At 37.1% G+C, this 17980-nt stretch overlaps 4 protein-coding genes and 1 pseudogene across 18 annotated transcripts; 2 read left to right on the forward strand and 3 right to left on the reverse strand.

Annotated features, from left to right (window-relative positions):
- Positions 1 to 852: 852 nt before the first annotated feature.
- LOC104784121 (N-acetylglucosaminyl-phosphatidylinositol biosynthetic protein gpi1) lies at positions 853 to 4971 on the reverse strand. Of its 6 annotated transcripts, none has more exons than XM_087510665.1 (11): positions 4689 to 4838; positions 4147 to 4319; positions 3653 to 4013; positions 3425 to 3565; positions 3232 to 3338; positions 3086 to 3138; positions 2917 to 3006; positions 2102 to 2596; positions 1445 to 1881; positions 1252 to 1345; positions 853 to 1161 (listed from the first exon to the last, which is right to left on the reverse strand). In XM_087510665.1, exons 6-11 carry the CDS (start codon positions 3121 to 3123, stop codon positions 1032 to 1034), a joined length of 1284 nt encoding a protein of 427 aa, XP_087366791.1. In that variant the 5' UTR covers positions 3124 to 3138; positions 3232 to 3338; positions 3425 to 3565; positions 3653 to 4013; positions 4147 to 4319; positions 4689 to 4838; the 3' UTR covers positions 853 to 1031. The 6 variants fall into 6 exon arrangements, 4 of the variants coding, with proteins under 4 accessions (XP_087366791.1, XP_087366792.1, XP_019100381.1 ...); XM_087510666.1 differs by having other exon boundaries at positions 3657 to 4013; positions 4689 to 4813; XR_015597108.1 differs by having other exon boundaries at positions 1252 to 1340; positions 2917 to 3138; positions 4689 to 4856.
- Positions 4972 to 5579: 608 nt separating this feature from the next.
- On the reverse strand, positions 5580 to 8335 carry LOC104781622 (GTP-binding protein BRASSINAZOLE INSENSITIVE PALE GREEN 2, chloroplastic). 2 transcript variants are annotated; one of them, XM_010506340.3, is made up of 4 exons: positions 7918 to 8335; positions 6481 to 7829; positions 6110 to 6277; positions 5580 to 6028 (listed from the first exon to the last, which is right to left on the reverse strand). In XM_010506340.3, exons 1-4 carry the CDS (start codon positions 8030 to 8032, stop codon positions 5672 to 5674), a joined length of 1989 nt encoding a protein of 662 aa, XP_010504642.1. In that variant the 5' UTR covers positions 8033 to 8335; the 3' UTR covers positions 5580 to 5671. The 2 variants fall into 2 exon arrangements, with proteins under 2 accessions (XP_010504642.1, XP_010504641.2); XM_010506339.3 differs by having other exon boundaries at positions 6481 to 7832; positions 7918 to 8283.
- On the forward strand, positions 8236 to 10281 carry LOC104781621 (peptide chain release factor PrfB3, chloroplastic). Its single transcript, XM_010506338.2, has 6 exons — positions 8236 to 8608; positions 8760 to 8977; positions 9072 to 9272; positions 9371 to 9577; positions 9661 to 9832; positions 9904 to 10281. The coding sequence occupies exons 1-6, from the start codon at positions 8473 to 8475 to the stop codon at positions 10179 to 10181; spliced, it is 1212 nt and encodes a 403-aa protein (XP_010504640.1). The 5' UTR covers positions 8236 to 8472; the 3' UTR covers positions 10182 to 10281.
- A 1104-nt stretch (positions 10282 to 11385) lies between these two features.
- On the forward strand, positions 11386 to 14187 carry LOC104781623 (glycosyltransferase-like At3g57200; annotated as a pseudogene). Its single transcript, XR_015597112.1, has 10 exons — positions 11386 to 11893; positions 12166 to 12315; positions 12386 to 12438; positions 12688 to 12796; positions 12893 to 13027; positions 13129 to 13173; positions 13319 to 13506; positions 13690 to 13831; positions 13921 to 13967; positions 14057 to 14187. The product of XR_015597112.1 is annotated as a glycosyltransferase-like At3g57200 (transcript).
- Positions 14188 to 15122: 935 nt separating this feature from the next.
- LOC104781625 (cyclin-B2-2) lies at positions 15123 to 17972 on the reverse strand. 8 transcript variants are annotated; one of them, XM_087510670.1, is made up of 9 exons: positions 17734 to 17942; positions 17368 to 17536; positions 17203 to 17262; positions 16823 to 17107; positions 16679 to 16740; positions 16545 to 16603; positions 16396 to 16438; positions 15897 to 16018; positions 15123 to 15809 (listed from the first exon to the last, which is right to left on the reverse strand). In XM_087510670.1, coding segments are annotated over exons 1-8 (690 nt in total). In that variant the 5' UTR covers positions 17744 to 17942; the 3' UTR covers positions 15123 to 15809; positions 15897 to 16016. The 8 variants fall into 8 exon arrangements, with proteins under 8 accessions (XP_087366796.1, XP_087366795.1, XP_087366797.1 ...); XM_087510669.1 differs by having other exon boundaries at positions 16365 to 16438; XM_087510671.1 differs by having other exon boundaries at positions 16396 to 16603; positions 17368 to 17540; positions 17734 to 17972.
- Between the last annotated feature and the right edge of the window lie 8 nt (positions 17973 to 17980).

The following is a 17980-nucleotide window of genomic DNA, read 5'->3' on the forward strand; positions in this document are numbered from 1 at the left end:
CATAACTTTTAAAAGATTTAGAAAATAACAAAAAATATTTAATTAATTTTTTATTTTTATTTTTGACATGCAACTAAACTTTATTGGAAAAAACACATTTTAAATCTTCAAAGTGTTATTGAGTAGCACTTTAAACCTTGAGATATTTTCACTAACAATATAAACCTTTAAAATGATTTCACTAACCCTTTAAACCTTAAAACCAACTTTCCTGTTTGTACCGCCACGAAAGATGACGAAACGGTAATATACGTCAACGTGAAATAGTTAAATTATGCTGGTTTGATTTAAATACTTGTTTAATTACTTTAATTTAATTTAATTATTTATGACAATTGATAAAAAAAAATTGAAAAAAAATCAAAGCAAAAAAAAAGAATCAGAGGTAAGGTTAACACATTTGACAAATGTAAAATTGAAGATGACAATATATTTAGACGATTCATTGGTTTCCAATGAGAAGTCAATCGATTTGAATCAGAATCCAGTAGAGATGCATTTATTAAAAAGATTAATAATGTGAAGACTAACGTCGTAAAAGTTTTTTTCTAAAATGAAAATGGACACAATTTCTTTTTAAATTAATTTATAAAAACTAAAACTAATTAAAATTTAAATTAAACCAACATAGTTTAACAATTTCGCGTTGACGAATATTATTATTCCGTTATTTTTTATGGCAGTACAAAAATGAAAGTTAGTGTTAAGATTTAAAGTGCTAGTAAAATCATTTTAAAGGTTCAAAGTATTAATAAAATCATTTAAAAAGTTTATAGTGTTAGTGAAATTTTCTCGAGGTTTAAAGTGCTACCCAAATTTTATTAGCAAAATAATTACATATAAAATCATGAATATAAAAAGTAATTATATATGAAATCATTCATAGAAAAAATAATATTTTTTACATAGTTAAACCAGAGATAAAGCTGATGAACAAATCTAGGACCAAGGGCCCAATTAAAAAAAAGGGGACTTCATGTTTTCCAATGTTAGTGATCAGAGAGTGTCTATGGAGTTAAAACGCTAGAAGATCAACTGGAGAATTCATCATTTGCCGCAGATGAGATGATGGAGTTACGGCAGAGGACCCAGTACTGTCTCAATGGCATTTGCATCCATGGCCTTGGAGGAGGCAGATCAAGCCCTAGTTTTGATGGCATTCTGGAAAAAAAAAATACAACACAAGGCTAAATAATTTTGGAAAACAGAGAAGGATGGGATAAAATTTGTGATCTCATCATATTAATTCACCTTTCCCCACTGAGGACTCCACGAGCTGATGTAGTCAGAGAAGAAGCTGATATTCCTGAAAATATTGTTCTATAATGAGGCAAAAGTATCTGTCCTGCAATGTGTTCATATAATGTCAGGCTAAATTAAAGACAAACACACAAAGCATCAAAATTAAATAGTCTTTCGACTTAAAAACTACCAAAGAGTTCACCTAAGCTTAAGAAATTGCTGCGAAGATTGGAAACCATTAGAGATGATGATTTCTTCTCAGGAATATTATGTTCTCTCAGTAGATTTTTGGAGTCTGTACTGCTTCTGTCTTCAGAAGCATTATTTGAGGAGGAGTCAAGGATATGGTCTCCACAGTGTTCCATTTCAAACCAAACACCAGAAGGAAATCTTTCACGTCTGACAAGCCATATCATAATCTCTGCATATGGTGTTGCATGGATGACAGAGATTGAGAATTCAATCAACATACATACGGAGTTGATTGTCGTGCTTGTAATGGTGAAAAAGATGTAGAAAACTGATGTTGTTGGCAACAGAAGCAGAAGAGGAGTGAACAGAAGAGATCCCACCACATGCTGCTTCACAGTGTAACCATAGCTGTCCAACCTTTGACGTAGAGGATTTAATTTTCGCCCTCTGAAAGAACAAAGAAGAATTCAAGATAAGGTTTAAGGAATTGAGATAAACAAAAATGGTTTAGCAGACAAAGAGATGAAACGATACTTGGTATTTTCTTTGGATTCAAGAATTTAAAAGGTAAACAGAAAATTCTTGCATGTCTCCTGCTTCTAACTTTAAGAACCCAAGGAACTGATTCACTAATGAAAGAACTCAGCGAGTTTAATGCTCAAATTACCTGAAAAGCCTCCACAATGCTGCTAAAGCTTGAATTTGGTGAGAGTACACAAGTGTGATTGCCCAATGAAGAGCCATTATATGAAGTGTTGCAAAAGTAATGACATCTATGACAAATGCGGCAGATACTGTTGCACCAAAAGTAATTCCTAGGAAGGCGATTGCTCTTATCAAATAAAAGATGAAAGAGGCCATGAATACCCAGAGAGTGGACCATATCTGGATTACATTAAGAGATACCATCCCTAAAACTCCAGCCAATTCTGTGTTTAACTTAAAACCCGCTGGAACTCCCATCAACCACACACAACCAGACCGCAAAATATCATTTGTGAACTCCTTTGTAAACTTGAATATCCATGAGCAGACAGTTTCGGTGTTAAATAATAGACCTAGACCAATCAAGTTCCCCAAAATTAGATCAACAGCCATGGCCGACCACGTAGAATGTCTTTTCAGTGCAGCTTTCTCGGCATGTTCCACACAGCATATGGACCTGTTGAAATCCAGAAGGATTGTCATAAATTAATAAGCATAGCACAAAATCAAGAACAAACCAGATACACATAAAATGCAACAGTCTACGTAAGACGAGGGCAGAAAACTGGAAAAGCTTAACAACTGCGTGAAACTTCTCGGGAAAATGAGAAATGCATTGCATGAAGGTATCTGGAATTAAACTTTTTATCTCCAGAGATTAGTAGGTACACAGTTGTTAAGCAAAATATATAGAGATGGAATTTTGAGCCAAGGGCAAACAGAAAAAGTCAACAGATTTTACTAAAGATGCAAATTTTGGTATATGATTGAACTTACATCATGTCATTCTCCTCAAGGAAGATTGGCCAATATAAGATCTGAGAGCTGCGTACTCTGAAATTGATCCATGTATTCTTGAGTATCCTCCTTGATGCGATATGTATCCATGAGAAAATCGGAAAACTTGAAAGTAAACAGAAGAATTGGATAAGGCTATAAAACAGACTTGATAAAGAGCCTATAATTGTGGCAAGTAACCGCCATGTCAAAGACGATATCCTGAAAAGCAAGATGCAAGTACTTAGAACAACTAACAACAAAGAGAGAATAAAAAGAACTCAACAATGCGAATAAAATATTACGAGAGCTTACAGATAACTAATGGAAAAGTTCCGAGAAGAAGTCTCTAGCTGCGTGGAGATCTTCTTATAGGCAATCTTGGCAGCTGAAGCGCAATTTATGGACAAGATCACAGTTTCCTGCTTACGTAATATCAAGAGAATATTAGCAACAAATCGAGAAAGAAACAGCAGAACAAAGAGAAGCATTTGGGAAACTTCTTAACCATATCATTCAGAGGTTGCCTATTGTGAAGATCATCAACCCACTTGGGTTTCTTAAGAGGAGCTTTTGTCTGAAGAGGAGATGTCCAAAAGCTTAACGAGAAATGGTGAGAACCAAACACTGGAATGTCATAGACTATAACCTGACATGTTGATGTTTAAAGGAGTCAAACACTGGCAGCTTGAAGGTTCAGAAAAGAACAACACAGGAGAAAGAAATCATGACTTACATACGTGGACATCGCATTGAGATACAATCTCCCCATTCCAATGTATATGATGCAGTCTAGAACTTGAATGAAATTCCATAACTCTATGCTCCGAAGAATCACGCACCAGATGAATCCAGTGTCTGCTAACAGATTCTTCCCTAAAATCCTCTAATAAGCCATCAACCTTATGACAACCACAGCATAGGCTACTATAGCCGCAAGGACCACCATAAGCTCCGGCCTTACTGCACACACCTTTGTCTGTTGTAATCTTGGATGAGTTTCCATTAACATTAAAATCATAACGACCAAGGAGCGTAAATGCTGCCTTATCCCGTAAAGTTGAGGGCATCTTCTCATTTGTTTTATGTAGTACGTCCTGTTAGAAATCACAAAGGAAAAATGTCGCATACTCTGTTTATCAAAATGCAAGAGAAAAGGGTAGGTACAAAATTCATGAAACAAGACGGGCAACAAAAGAAAATCTGAAAGTGGAGTTAGTTTATTATTACTTGGAGCTTAGATCCGGCATTGGACAAGGAGCTCTCATCAGAGTTAAAGGCCACAACAACATCAAGACAAGAAGAGGAATGACATACGAACCACCCAAACAATAGACTCTGACTCAAATCATCAGCTGACGCGAGTTGCTTAGGCAACCAAATCCTACATTTTCTCTTCATCTCTGCCACACAATTCCCAAAATGCAAAACGAAAGAGAAACAACAAATCAATACGAATTGGAGACAAAGAGGTCAAAATGTGAACAGAATACAGGAGACAGTTCCATAACGAGAGAGCAAGTATACAGATCTAAGAACACAGCTTCAACGTTAAGTAAGAGTAAAGTAAAATCAATAAAACCCCAGAAGAATACTCGCATCCTTACTAAATCGGAACATAAACGATGAAGATTATCTACTACTACACTGCAATTGACGATCGGAACGATGAACCGAGATTCGTAACACAAATCTGAGCCCTAGAAATATCTTCAATTTCAACTTAATTAGATTTTACTAGTATAATTACGAAAAGGCTTTGTAAGACGCACCTCGTGTTAGACGACAGAGGAGAAGCAAGTGTTCGACGCCGGGATCAGCAACCGGAAGAAAGATACATTCCGGCGAGAAAGGGAAGTTAAATCGGCGGCAATTGATAAAATATATATATTTTCACAATGGGCTTGCTCGGCCTACACAACTTTATGCCGGTCCTTTTTTAAAATTAAGAGTTTCATTGGAATTATATATTTTTCCAATGAATTTGAATTTAACCAATAGTATTTTTTTTCTTTGAGTTTAGTGGAATTTATGATTTCTAGCTATGTTGCAGGTAAACTCTTTTAAGGTCCATTTCTGAAAAACTTGTGGAAACATAGAAACAAATCATGCAAACACGATTCCTAGAAATCTGTTTAGAAACACGATGAAAACACGACATAAACTTTTATTAGTTTAGAAACTTAATAAATAAATAATTTGAAAATATATATTCATGATACATATAAATATCTAATATTATTAGTGTTTTAATTCAATTATTTAATATTTATGTTTTGAATTTGTGTTGTTCCAAATATTTCTTTTGATATATTTTTATGTTTGGTGTTTTATTATGTATATACATTTATATATAGATATATAATACATATGTTTCTAAAATGTTTCCATTTCTTTATTTTAGAAAAAGTTGTTTCCCGTATACGAAACGTTTCGCTTCCGCATATCTGTTTCCGTTTCTATGCAACATAGATTCTTAATCCTAGCTAAAATCCCTTTATTAAATAAATTCATAGTTTAAAAATAAAAAAGCTAAGGAATGTTTGAGATTTCTTAGTTAAAATATTAAGATGTACTTTGCTTATTTGATAAAATCCATTTAAAGCAACCATTTAAATTTCAGAATGAATTATTAGAAAATGAATCGATGTGGATTTAAAAAATGTTTCAAAAATAGAAAAACCATTATAAACCTTCCAAAATGACTACACTGATGATGAAAGGCATCTGATCTGTAACTTGTACATACAGGTTACTATGAAACATTATCAGAGAGAAAATCTGTGCTGTCTTGTTGCTTCTTCCTCCTACGAGCTTCATCAAGCTTACTAGAATGTGTTCCAAGCACTTCGGTTATGGCTTTTGGCAACCAGAAGCCAGGCCGTTCAAGATATGGTGCGCGGTCAATAACCAATGGTTCTCTCAAGGTTACATCAATCCCCTGATAAGTCCATAATGCTAGTGTTGCTTCACCTTTGAGACCAAGAGCTAACCAGCCAAGACCAGCCACTGAAATGTCGATGCTTTTCACCTCCCAACTACTTCCCGTCACCTGAATCTCCTTCTCTTCCCAGTTTCCCAATTCAGACGCTCTGTTCTCTCCTATTGGTGGCTATTTAATATCGAAAAGGGTGTCCATTACATTCTGATGTTGCTAAAATGAGGAAATGCGCGAGAAACAAGCTTTACTTACCTGCAGCCGTAAACCAGAATGGCCCTTGAGTATCTCTTCAGCATTCTCTGTTTTTCCTAGATGTAATGAAACGCTATGCGATGCCCATACTGTTATGTAAATTGTTTCAACCGATGCCCGAACGAGGTCTAGCCTGACCAAGCCACCGATGTGAACAGACTGTCCTGCCTACAAATAAAAGATTCAGCAGAATTAGGTTAGTTCTCGGAACACGAACTTGCGTGACTGATACTAAAGCAGTTAAACAGTTGCTACATTGAGTCTATCTAATGGTTACAAGAAGCTCTAAAGTTTAGAGCTCTAGGTCATTCAACCACGGGAGCAGACAAAACCTTAGAAAAACTGTTTAAATATGATAAGAGAGAGCTTGCCTTGACTCTGTAACTCCGAGGTTGAACCTCCTTCCTTATCTCTACCATTTTCCGCTCCTCTGAATTTAATCTCAGGGACATAAGGTAGGGATGCAAAAGGCCCGGAGTGTCATACATCTTTGCCTTTGCAGACAATATTCCACCAATTCTCAATATTCCAAGTGTTGTACCAGGAACTGGAGCTTCCGTGAGCCTTGTGACCTTTGCACCATCTTTCTTGGATAAGGCATTAATCAAAGTAGATTTCCCCGCGTTCTGAGCTCCAATAACCCACACGTTTCCTCTTGGACCAGCTAACTCTTTAATGTAAGCTAACAGATTCTTAACACCGAGATCTTTGCGAGCACTAACCATATATACCCCACTTAGCTTAGGCGCTCCTCCAGCCTTGGCACGGTGGCGCACCCATCGGTCTAACCGAGCTGGTGAAATCTGTGTCGGAAGTAAGTCTACTTTTGTTGCAACAAGCACAAGTTTTGGGAGGTTCTTGCTACCCTTAGGATCATTTTCAGCTTTTTGAAGCACTTGAAAGAGAGACTTGGCTGCTCGTTTGGGAAACGAACCATCAAAGTCGACACAATCAACCACCATGACTACAACTGTAGTGCTTGAATTACTCATTGGTTTTATCAGTCTAGTTGATATCAACCTATCAAAATCGAAATCTGGTAAGAGGTTCTCTGCAGCCTGATTCTTCACTTGGCCATAATTCCTAAGAGAATGGCAACGAGCACACACCGTCACATCATCAAAATTGTCTTTCTTTGCCTCCTCTCTAGCTATCTTCTTCCTCTCTGATTTCGAAATCCGTTTCTTCTTCTCCCTCTCCTTAGTGACATTACCATATCCAACACCAGCCGGAGCAAAACCATCCAATTCAACACCATTCAGCTCTTCCTTATCTTCCCACTCATCTGATTCCCAGTCAAACTCACTCTCACTTTCAGAGTTGCTACCCTCTATTACATTCTTTATCTCATCATCTTCCCCCTCCATCTCCTCATCATCATCATCATCATCATCATCATCAACCATTTCAAACCCATCAAGCTCATCATCATCCACCTCTTCATCAACTTCCAAGTTCTTTGCGGTAACATTCCTCTTCTTATAATATCCGGGTAAATCTGGATCATTGTCCTGCATAAAAATACCACAACCTGGACAAATGAGCTTCCCATACTCCTCATCTTCATCTCTTCCTTCACTCATGATAAGATTTTTCGCTCTCTTGGGAAAAATTGTCCCTTTAACTCTTTCCACGCTTTCAACAACTGGTTCTTTCTTCACAGCTAAACACTGAACCGAAACTAAACATTTCTTCTTCTTCTTATTCTCATCACTCAACCCTACTAAAAAGTTGAGTTCTTTCAGATACCCATCACGAAAACGAAAAACTTAATCCGAATTTCAACAAAACGGAAAAGTAAAATTCACCTGAGAAAAATGGAACTTCGGGTCTGGGTATTAACCGGCTAACGCGAAAGCTTCCATCTTCAAGCTTTGGTTTTACTCTGCATATGGTCACGGTACTTGAAATCAAAACCACCATTTTCTTCGAGCGTATCACTTCTGATTTGGGATGAATCAAAGATTATTTATTTGCCGGGATAAGCAACTCCATCGACAAAATAGTCTCAGAGAACTAAAACGCAGCGTATTGGTTCAAATCCGACTTCAATTCAATCTTCACACTGTAAAAGTCTAAACCCTACAGATAATTACATAAATGCCCTTCACATCACTGGATGATTTACTCCAAGAATTATTTTTGTAATGATCGTCTAAATGTTATCATAATTCGGTTCTGCTGATTCTCTCTGACTAAACTTTATGAGAATGAAGGGGGAGTTACGTGGAAGACATTAGAGACTCAAAATTTTAAAACACAGAGACTTAAGGATAAGGTTGTGGAGGACCCATAACGCGGACAAAGAAACGAGCTTAAACCCCTCATTTAACAAATTTCGTCGGAGCTCCGGCGAGGGAAAAATGGCGGCAAAGATTACAGGCGGAGGCTGCTCATGGCGACGCTTTTACAGGAAGAGAACACCATCTCGATTTCCTCTCAACTCTGTTCGAGCCTCTCAGTCCATGGATGACATGGACACCGTCTACAAGCAATTGGGTATGTCTCTGATGTGTCTTTAGGCTAAGAAAAATAGTAAATTTGGAACTGGGTTGAGGGATTTGTTCTTTATACAAATTAAAGTTGGAAGCTTTATGATTTTTGTTTGGTGTGGCATTTTGTGTAAATTCTGGTTTAAAATTTGCCTCAGGATTGTTTTCACTAAAGAAGAAGATTAAAGATGTTGTTCTTAAGGCTGAGATGTTAGCACCGGATGCTCTTGAGCTTGAAGAAGAGCAATGGATAAAGCAAGAAGAAACAATGCGTTACTATGATTTATGGGATGATCCAGCTAAATCTGATGAGATTCTTCTCAAATTAGCTGATCGAGAGAAAGCAGTTGATATCCTCAAAGACCTCAAATACAAGGTTCTTTTAGTTTCCTCTTACCAAATCTTCTTGCTTTTTTTTTTCTTTTCTTTTGCAAGAAATTTAGTTTTGAATGAATGTGTCTGTTAATTAGGCTGAAGAAGCTAAGCTAATCATACAATTGGGTGAGATGGATGCTATAGATTATAGTCTGTTTGAGCAAGCCTACGATTCATCGCTCGATGTAAGTAGATCGTTGGATCACTATGAGATGTCTAAGCTTCTAAGGGATCAATATGACTCTGAAGGAGCTTGTATGATTATAAAATCCGGATCTCAAGACATAAAATCTCAGGTTGTTTTCATCAGTCTCAAGGCACTTCTACAGTTACCAACTCTGTGCGTGTATCTTTGTTTCTGTATGTTCTTATACACATATATGAGGACTTGCAGATATGGACAGAGCAAGTTGTAAGTATGTATATCAAATGGGCAGAAAAGCTAGGCCAAAATGCGAGGGTGGCTGAGAAATGTAGCTTCTTGAGCAATAAAAGTGGCGTAAGTTCAGCCACAATAGAGTTTGAATTCGAGTTTGCTTATGGTTATCTCTTAGGTGAGCGAGGAGTGCATCGCCTTATCACAAGTTCGACTTCTAAAGAGGTACTCAGGACAAATTATAACTCAACTTACTTTTCCATTTTCTTGCCCCGGAAAGAATTGAAAAGATGTTTTCTTTGCGTCAGGAATGTTCAGCGACTGCTGATATCATACCATTATTCTTGAGAGCATCTCCTGATTTTGACGTAAAGGACGAGGATTTGATTGTATCGTATCCTGCGAAAAAGAATAAACAAGTAGCTGAGCATATGGTTTCTATTCAACACATTCCGAGTGGAATTACAGTGGAATCTTCAGGTATCTTTAAGCACATTACACTTTGGTTTACTGCATTTTATGCAGATTCTAATATAGGTTTTCTGATGCAGGAGAAAGAAACCGGTTTGCAAACAGGATCAAAGCGCTAAACCGGTTAAAGGCAAAGTTGCTTGTGATAGCAAAAGAGCAAAAGATTTCGGATGTAAACAAAATCAACAGAAATAACATTTTGGAAGAAACAAGGAGGTATGTCGCTAAGGGTCACAAGATGGTGGTTGATACAAAAACCGGTTTAGAGATTCTAGACCTGAAATCGGTCTTGGATGGGAACATTGGACCACTCCTTGGAGCTCATATTGGCATGAGAAGTTCAATTGATGCGATTTAGGCTTTTAATCAATTGGTATACTTTAGTTGTCTATTGTGCTTTGCTTGTGTGTGTGTGTATATATATATATAGCCTTCTATACCATTGTTTTTTTGGTCAAGAACAACATACAAAGTAAGAATTGGTGACGAACTATGTGCAAATTACACCATGAAAACTTCAAAACTAGAATTCTTGTGATAAATTTTTAAAAACGGTTTTAGTTATACCAGTTGAAACAAAACCATGAAACTCTTGTTTCGTATACTTTTTAACTGTCAGCTTCAAGAAAGTCATATAGAGAGAACCAGAGAGGCATAGCTGTTAGCTGATGCAATATTGTCGTGTGTCACGTTGATTAGATTCTGGAGTTACTGATTTAGCCTATTTGTTAAGGGTTTGGCAGAAAACTTTCCTCTATATGTGTCACTGGTAGCGTTAGTAGAGAGAGTTTGGCAGAAACTATAATCATTAAATCGCCTAGATTAGTAGTAAATCTAATTACTTTACGTTGCCGGGAAAGCCGACTACTGTATTTTTCGTCAGTTTTGTCCTAAAATTAAATGCACTTTTCTCAGCTTTCTTCAGCAATAAATTAGAAGATAGACTGATTCGAATTCAATAGTTTAAGAAAAACAAAAAAAAACTAATTTATTGTTGAATGTTGACCAAATTTTTTATACAGGCATTTAAGCAATTTAAATATAAAGTTATATTGGTGCACACACAAAAAAAAAGAGTTATCAACTTTTAGCTACATTTATAATACTGAATTAAGATTATGGGACATGTTCGAAACTACAATCCTTTACATTAACAGAATAACATAAGTCACTAGAACTAATCAAAATTTGACATGTAGTCTATATAAAAACTATATATTATACTCCAAGTATAGATGTATTCATAAATAATTCAACAATTACGTGATTTTTTTTTAGTATAAAATAAGTGTATTTAGTTTCGAGAAAAAACTATTCTATACCTAATTAATGATAGTTAGGATGTACTACTATTTTATAGTAATTGTATTCAATGTAATATTATTTTGTTTATTTATTTTTGTTCAACATATTATTTTATTTTAGGAAAACTATATATTTTGATTAAAAAATAGTTAGATTGTACTATTATATTTTTAAATCATGTCAATATCTTAATTTTTAATAGAAGAGAAAAAAAAAGGAAATATATATTAATTTATGATTTTGATAAATAAGAAAATAAGAAGAAAGGCCAACTGAAAAACGGCTCCGTCACCAGAGAGAGAGAGAGAGACTCCTTTCAAATTCTCTTCAGTTTCAATTTCTTCGTCTCCCTCCCACACATACGCATAACGCATTGTGGATTCATACATACATACTCCCTTTCTTCTATGCGACTGGCGTTTTTGTAGCATGGCGGCGGGTCATCAACACTCCTCTTCCAAACCCTCTGTGTCCTCTCCTTCTTCTTCATCGCGTCTTTTCTTGCTCGTGACTCTCCTTCCTCTCTCCCTCGCCTGTTTTGCCTTCGTTCTCCAATGGCGCGGCGGACTCGACGACCCGGTTACCCATTGGTCTACGGATCATCACGAGTTCCCCGGAATGGTTTCAACACAACAAGAGAAACGCTCTTCCCGTCGTTCAGTTTCTGATTCCGGTTGCGTTGATCTCTTAGGTCAGAGCCGTTCCCCTTCGTTTCCTTATTTCCGCGATTGGGATTTTGCTTACCAATCGGATCTCAAACCTAGGGTGAGTCCCTTTTTCTCCAATTTTTGTTTTTTTTTTTCTTCTTCTTCTGATTTTTAATTTGATTTACGCGTGTCTTCTTGTTCTTATATCGTTGATCCTTGCTATGTGTTTCATTGGGATGGATTTACAAATTCATTACTTGTTGCAGTTACGTTGTATAGCTAGACTGGTATTTTGTGATTCGAGTGTTGTGGGAAACTTGTGATATGTAAAAATCATTTTTTTTTTTTTTTTTTTGTAAAGATTCTGACTTTTTTTTGTTTTTATGGTAGATATGTATCACAACGAGCACTTCGGCTGGCTTAGAGCAAACATTGCCATGGATCTTCTTTCACAAAGTTATTGGAGTTTCAACTTTTTATTTATTTGTTGAGGGGAAGGCTGCATCACCAAACGTGTCTCGAGTTTTGGAGTCTATTCCTGTAAGTTCTGTAACTTTTCTTTGATCCTATTGATTGATTTGTTTTCTCTAACTGTGTTTCCCTTTTGCAGGGTGTGAAAGTTATATACAGGACAAAAGAATTAGAAGAACAGCAGGCCAAAAGGTATTCTCTTCTGCATCTTTTGTGAATATCTTTGGCGAATGAAGTTCTGATTTTGTGGGTTATATAAGAGTGGTCTAGAATCCATGGATGGATTCAAGTGTTTCAGTTAGAAAATATTGGTAATTGATATGATGTGCCTTTGTTATGATTGTCATGTCACTTACTGAAATGTTTGTTGGGAATTCTTCACCTTACTTTTAGATCTATAAATCCACTAAATATGATATTTCATTGCCTTTTGGTTTACAGCCGGATATGGAATGAGACTTGGCTGGCGAGCTTCTTCTACAAACCGTGTAACTATGAATTATTCGTGAAACAGTCCTTGAACATGGAAATGGCAATCAAAATGGCTCAGGTATCTGTTACATTTTCCATGGTTGGATACGGCATGTGGTAATAATCACTTGATTGCTTTCTCACGCTGCACGTTGCTGTTATGCGGTGTATTTAGGACACTAGTATGGACTGGATAATACATCTAGACACCGACGAGCTTATACATCCTTCTGGAACCCATGAATATTCTTTGCGGAAATTGCTGGCTAATGTATCTGCAAACGTGGATATAGCTATCTTTCCTAATTATGTGAGTCTTACAGGAGATATGATTTTCATTTTCAGATAGGACTTTCCTTTTTAGACTGTGATTAGCTTCTTCTGGCTTCATCGGCATTGTTCTTGTTTCAGGAGAGCAGTGGTGAGCGAGATGATATCAAGGAACCTTTCAGTGAGGTATAGAAATTATCATCTTCTGTGTCGACGTGCTTCTTCATTACCAGCTAAAGCTTTATTATGCCCATGAGAAATTGATTACATGATTTTCGGACCTACCATAGGTACTTGATTATATTTTCTGTTGTACTTTCATTTTTTATAGGTATCAATGTTCAAGAAGAACTATGACCATCTTCCGAGAGATGTTTACTTTGGAAGCTATAAAGAGGCCACTCGTGGAAACCCAAACTACTTTCTAACCTATGGAAATGGGAAAGCTGCTGCCCGTGTTCAGACCCATCTTCGTCCCAATGGTGCTCATCGATGGCACAACTACAAGAAGAGTCCAAAGTATTATCTTTTCTCGTTTACTTTTCTATCATTTGGCTCTTTGTATGTGGCATCGTGTTCCCCTGTATATATTAGGCTAGATTCTCGTGTGGTTTATTAAATAGAAGCTTGTAGTAGGACATGAAGCCTGAGCCTGTCCATTTCAGTTGTTTGGGGGTGCTGACAATATTATCGTTGATACAGTGAGGTCAAAGTAGAAGAAGCTGCCGTGCTGCACTACACTTATCCCAGATTTTCAGATCTTACCTCAAGACGTGATCGTTGTGGCTGTAAGCCCACTAAAGTGGATGTCAAGAGATGTTTCATGCTGGAGTTTGACAGAGCTGTGAGTGGAAATTTATGTTGTTTTTCCTTTTCTATTTCCTGCATATTATTCTGAAATATAGAGTCACAGCTCTTGGCCATCACATGTAGGCATTTATTATTGCTTCAACCGCCAGTACAGAGGAAATGCTTCAATGGTATCAAATTATCAATATAGATTTAAATATAATCATTGCTCTTCATTCTATTATCCTCTGCTGCATTTTAATAAGCTTCACTTAAACAGGTACAGAGAGCATGTTGTGTGGACAGATGAAAAACTGAAGTTGAAACTCCTTAGGAAGGGAATTCTGACCCGCATTTATGCTCCCATGGTTAGTCACAACAAAACTAAACCACGTTTCTTATTTGACATGATCGATCAGTGTTTGGTTTTCCACAAGCTATCATATCTTACAGGTTATAATCCAAGAGCTTAGGGAAGCGGGTGTTTTCAGCTCCGTGGTAACCGCAGCTCACATGTCTTTCTCGAAAAACTCTTCAACTGCTGATTCGACTTTAAGCAATACCCGAGAATCATCTCAGGCAACTGGTAGGAGGAAGGTGTTGGAATTTCATCTTGATCTTGACGGTAAATCTCAAGTATCAGCGGTACCACCACTGTCGCCTCCAGGCTTGGAAGCAACCAAGATGGAACCTTTATCTGAAATCTGAAAAGTGACTACAAAGAGTGGGATTTATTCGAATGACATATGAACAGTTTTTGAACCTGAGCTCTGGTGTACATTTAGGAAAGGTTTTAGTTTAGGTTATACACAGAGATGATTCCACAGATGAAGAGGGAATATCATATAGCAGGCTTCTATCTATCATATGTACCATGCAAAATACTTGATCATGTTGATGATTCAATAACTTCAAATAAAAATTCATTGCCTTCCTCATCTGACTACTGGTTTTCTTTTGTGCTCTTTTATCTTCATCGTATCTCTAACCTCCCTTATTCAGGTTTATAGTTTTCTTAAAATGTGAACTTTAGTTTCTGAACATCTTGCTTCTTATGAGTTCTGACTTTTGTTAAACCTCTCACAGGAACTTAATATTTCACAGTGAGAACAGGAGAAACAATCTAGAAGAAGAGAAGTTAAGTCAAGTTAGTAGCAGCCAGCCACTTAAGAGGAAAGGTTTGTAGTTGATCAGTTTCACTTGTTCTGGTTATTATTTGCATGTGTTTAGTTTGGGTCTGAATCCTTTGATGGCTTAGTTATAAGTGTGTTGATTTAACGGTTAGTTACACTTATATGAATTCATTCGATCTATGATCTATCTAAGTATTTAACATAACAAGACCCTTGTACACACTTGAAGTCAACTATTGACAAGTTGACTCTTCTTGATTGGGTTTTGATACTTTGATTGGACCAATACAATTAGTTTAGAGTAATTACAAAGTTTAGATATCCGCCATGGTGTGGGAACGCTTAAACGCCGTAACAGAAGTTTCACAGTCAGACTCAATACACACTTTTTTGAGTATACTTTCTGATCGCTGCTTCTATGGATCTTGTTTTGCCAAGACGACGATGAGCCAAGCCAACGCCATAGTTCGTGTAAACCCTGCGCCGCCATATCCGCCATGATTTGTGAATTAAACGCCGTGTCAGAAGTTTCCTACTGAGACTCATACCCTTTTCTCGTACAATATCTGAACTCTGATTCTGGTGACACTTTTCTGGTATAATGTATGAGCTCTCATTCCAACCGTCGAGACTGAAGCATTCCGTACGCTCAATGAACGTTCTTCTAACTACAGCTATGCGATCAAAATTCTTACCACCACACCGAGCCTCACAAAAGTCAGTGTACCTTATTGCATTTTTGGCAGTGAGAGAGGACTCACTCGGTGGTTCCGTGATTTCTATGGCCACAATCTTCAACTTGGAAAGATCATGATCCTCAGTGGACCTATCAGATTTGGCAACTAAAATTTCCAACTATAGACGAATCCAGTCATTGGCTTGCAGCTCTGATTCATCCACCTGCAAAAAGCAAAAGATATAAATCACTAACTAACTAACTACTTGTTATATATGGGGAGGGAGGAGGGGGGTTCTAGATAATCTTACCTGGTAAAATGAAATCGGTTTCTGTTTTCGAAAGGATTCTCCATGGTTCACTGAGTGAGTCACATATATATTACCTCGAGGTCCAGCAACATAGGACGTCATAACAAGTTTGCCACAACATTCTACATTAACGGCAGTCTGAAAAGTTAGATACTTTCCGCTAGATGGATCCATTGCATCCAAAGTCATGTCGTAAGATGCAGCAAGAGAACCCACACTCTTATTGTATAAAATAATATCATTAGAGCATCGCCAACGGTGAAGCTGCTATTTTGAGGTTTTTTATTTTTAAAATATTATATTTTGTACCTTTTTAAAATAAGAACTTGTGAAAGAGTAATTAAAATTTTGCTCCTCCAATGGTGAAACTCTTATTGGGGTTGTTAATTTTGAAAAAAAATATTTTGAAGAAACTTTAAACCAATCCAGAAACAAGAAAAGGTTAACAAAAGAGACAAAATTGCATACCTATAAACCAATCAAAGTATAAGTAACTCACAGTTTGCATACAGACAGTCTCTCATTCCCTTCTCAAGATCCATCTATAGACACCAGAGCAAAAAAGGATACCATAAGAACCATAATGAGAATCCAGTCAGGATAAAGAAACTGCTCAGAGCTCTGTGGTAGAGAAGAGAAGATGTACACCGATCTTATTCTGGATAGAGAAGTTGTAAGAAAAGAATAGCCCAGCAGGAACACTCGGACTGATCCAAAATCAAAGCCAAAATACAAATTTTGAAGGAACCCTAATTAATTACAACTTGGCAACGAAAGCAAACACGTTTCTCGGAAGCTCCGTGAGGTCTCCTTCTTGTTTGGATTCAGAACCTCTTCCTTGTAACTGAAGAAAGAAAACAAAACATCATTAATAAACTCTTAAGAAAAGGGATAAAATTTGAAGGAAGAAGCGATCGTTTAGTCACTGCTTCAAAGCTTTGTGGGTAAACAGCTTCTTCATGACAACAAGCTTTCGAGCTTTCTTTGCCCTTCCCATATTTGAACCAAAAGAGTAACAGACAAGAAGGAACGGGAAGCTGAAATAGGGTGATGCGAGGTCAGAATCGGCAGACGCGGAGAGGTTTACGAATTGTTTCAGAAAGAAGGTCTCAGAGAACGGAGGCCGACACTGAAGATGAACTCTTGCCGGACATCGTCTTTCACTACTACTTGGAAGCAATGGTTTCAGCTTCTTTGTCTCTTCTTGAGGTCTGCACATATTCAAAAACAATCTCAGATTTTCTCTCTTTTCTCAGCCAAAAACAAAATCAGAGAAACGTTTTCCAAAGCATTAAGCTTTACTGACCTTGAAATTGAGGGATGTAGTGAATCAAGCTTCTTCTTCTCACAGCTTTCTTGTTTTCTCCTGAAATCAATAAAATCCAAAGAAATAGGAAATCTTTAAACAGAGATGGATACAAAAGAGACGAGCTTTAGCATTTGAGAGAGAGAGAGGGTTAAGTTAATGTACTGAGATAAGCCTCTTCTCTTGTTAACAACGCAAGGATAAGCTTTTGAACCAACGAGATTCTGGTTAATCACACCCAATGCTCTCTTGTTCTGTCTCTTCATCTCTATTACGACTTTTCTGCTTCTCGTATCATCATCAAACGAAGAAAGATTTGTGCACTCTGTTCTCTCTGTCTGATGCAATTGATTGAATAAATCATTAATCCTAAGTTTAATCATGCCTATCACATAAATAAATTAGGATTTCGAAGAACCCTAATTTCCAAAGTCAAATACCCAAATCTCTAAACCTTAACTAAACACTAATTCATACAAACACTCTCCGAATTGGTCCATGCAAAGCTTCGATTTGGTGAAGGAGACTCACCGTTTTCCATGAATCGACTGGCCGATTAGCTGCACCACAGTCGACGTTGACACTCGGCAACGGTGGAGATGATGATAAAACGTCCGATCAGCTCAGATAACCATCCATCTCCTCCGATTGTCGTTCTGATGGTCGATCTCACCTTGCAGAGATTTATCGGGAAAGAGAGAGAGAAGGAAGAAGAAAAAATAAGGGGAAAAATATCCATCAAATCATGAACTTACACGAAAACGTCAATTAAATCCTG

The sequence above is a fragment of the Camelina sativa genome, chromosome 4, assembly GCF_030686135.1.
Source record: "Camelina sativa cultivar CO46 ecotype springtype chromosome 4, ASM3068613v1".
NCBI classification, from domain to species: domain Eukaryota; kingdom Viridiplantae; phylum Streptophyta; class Magnoliopsida; order Brassicales; family Brassicaceae; genus Camelina; species Camelina sativa.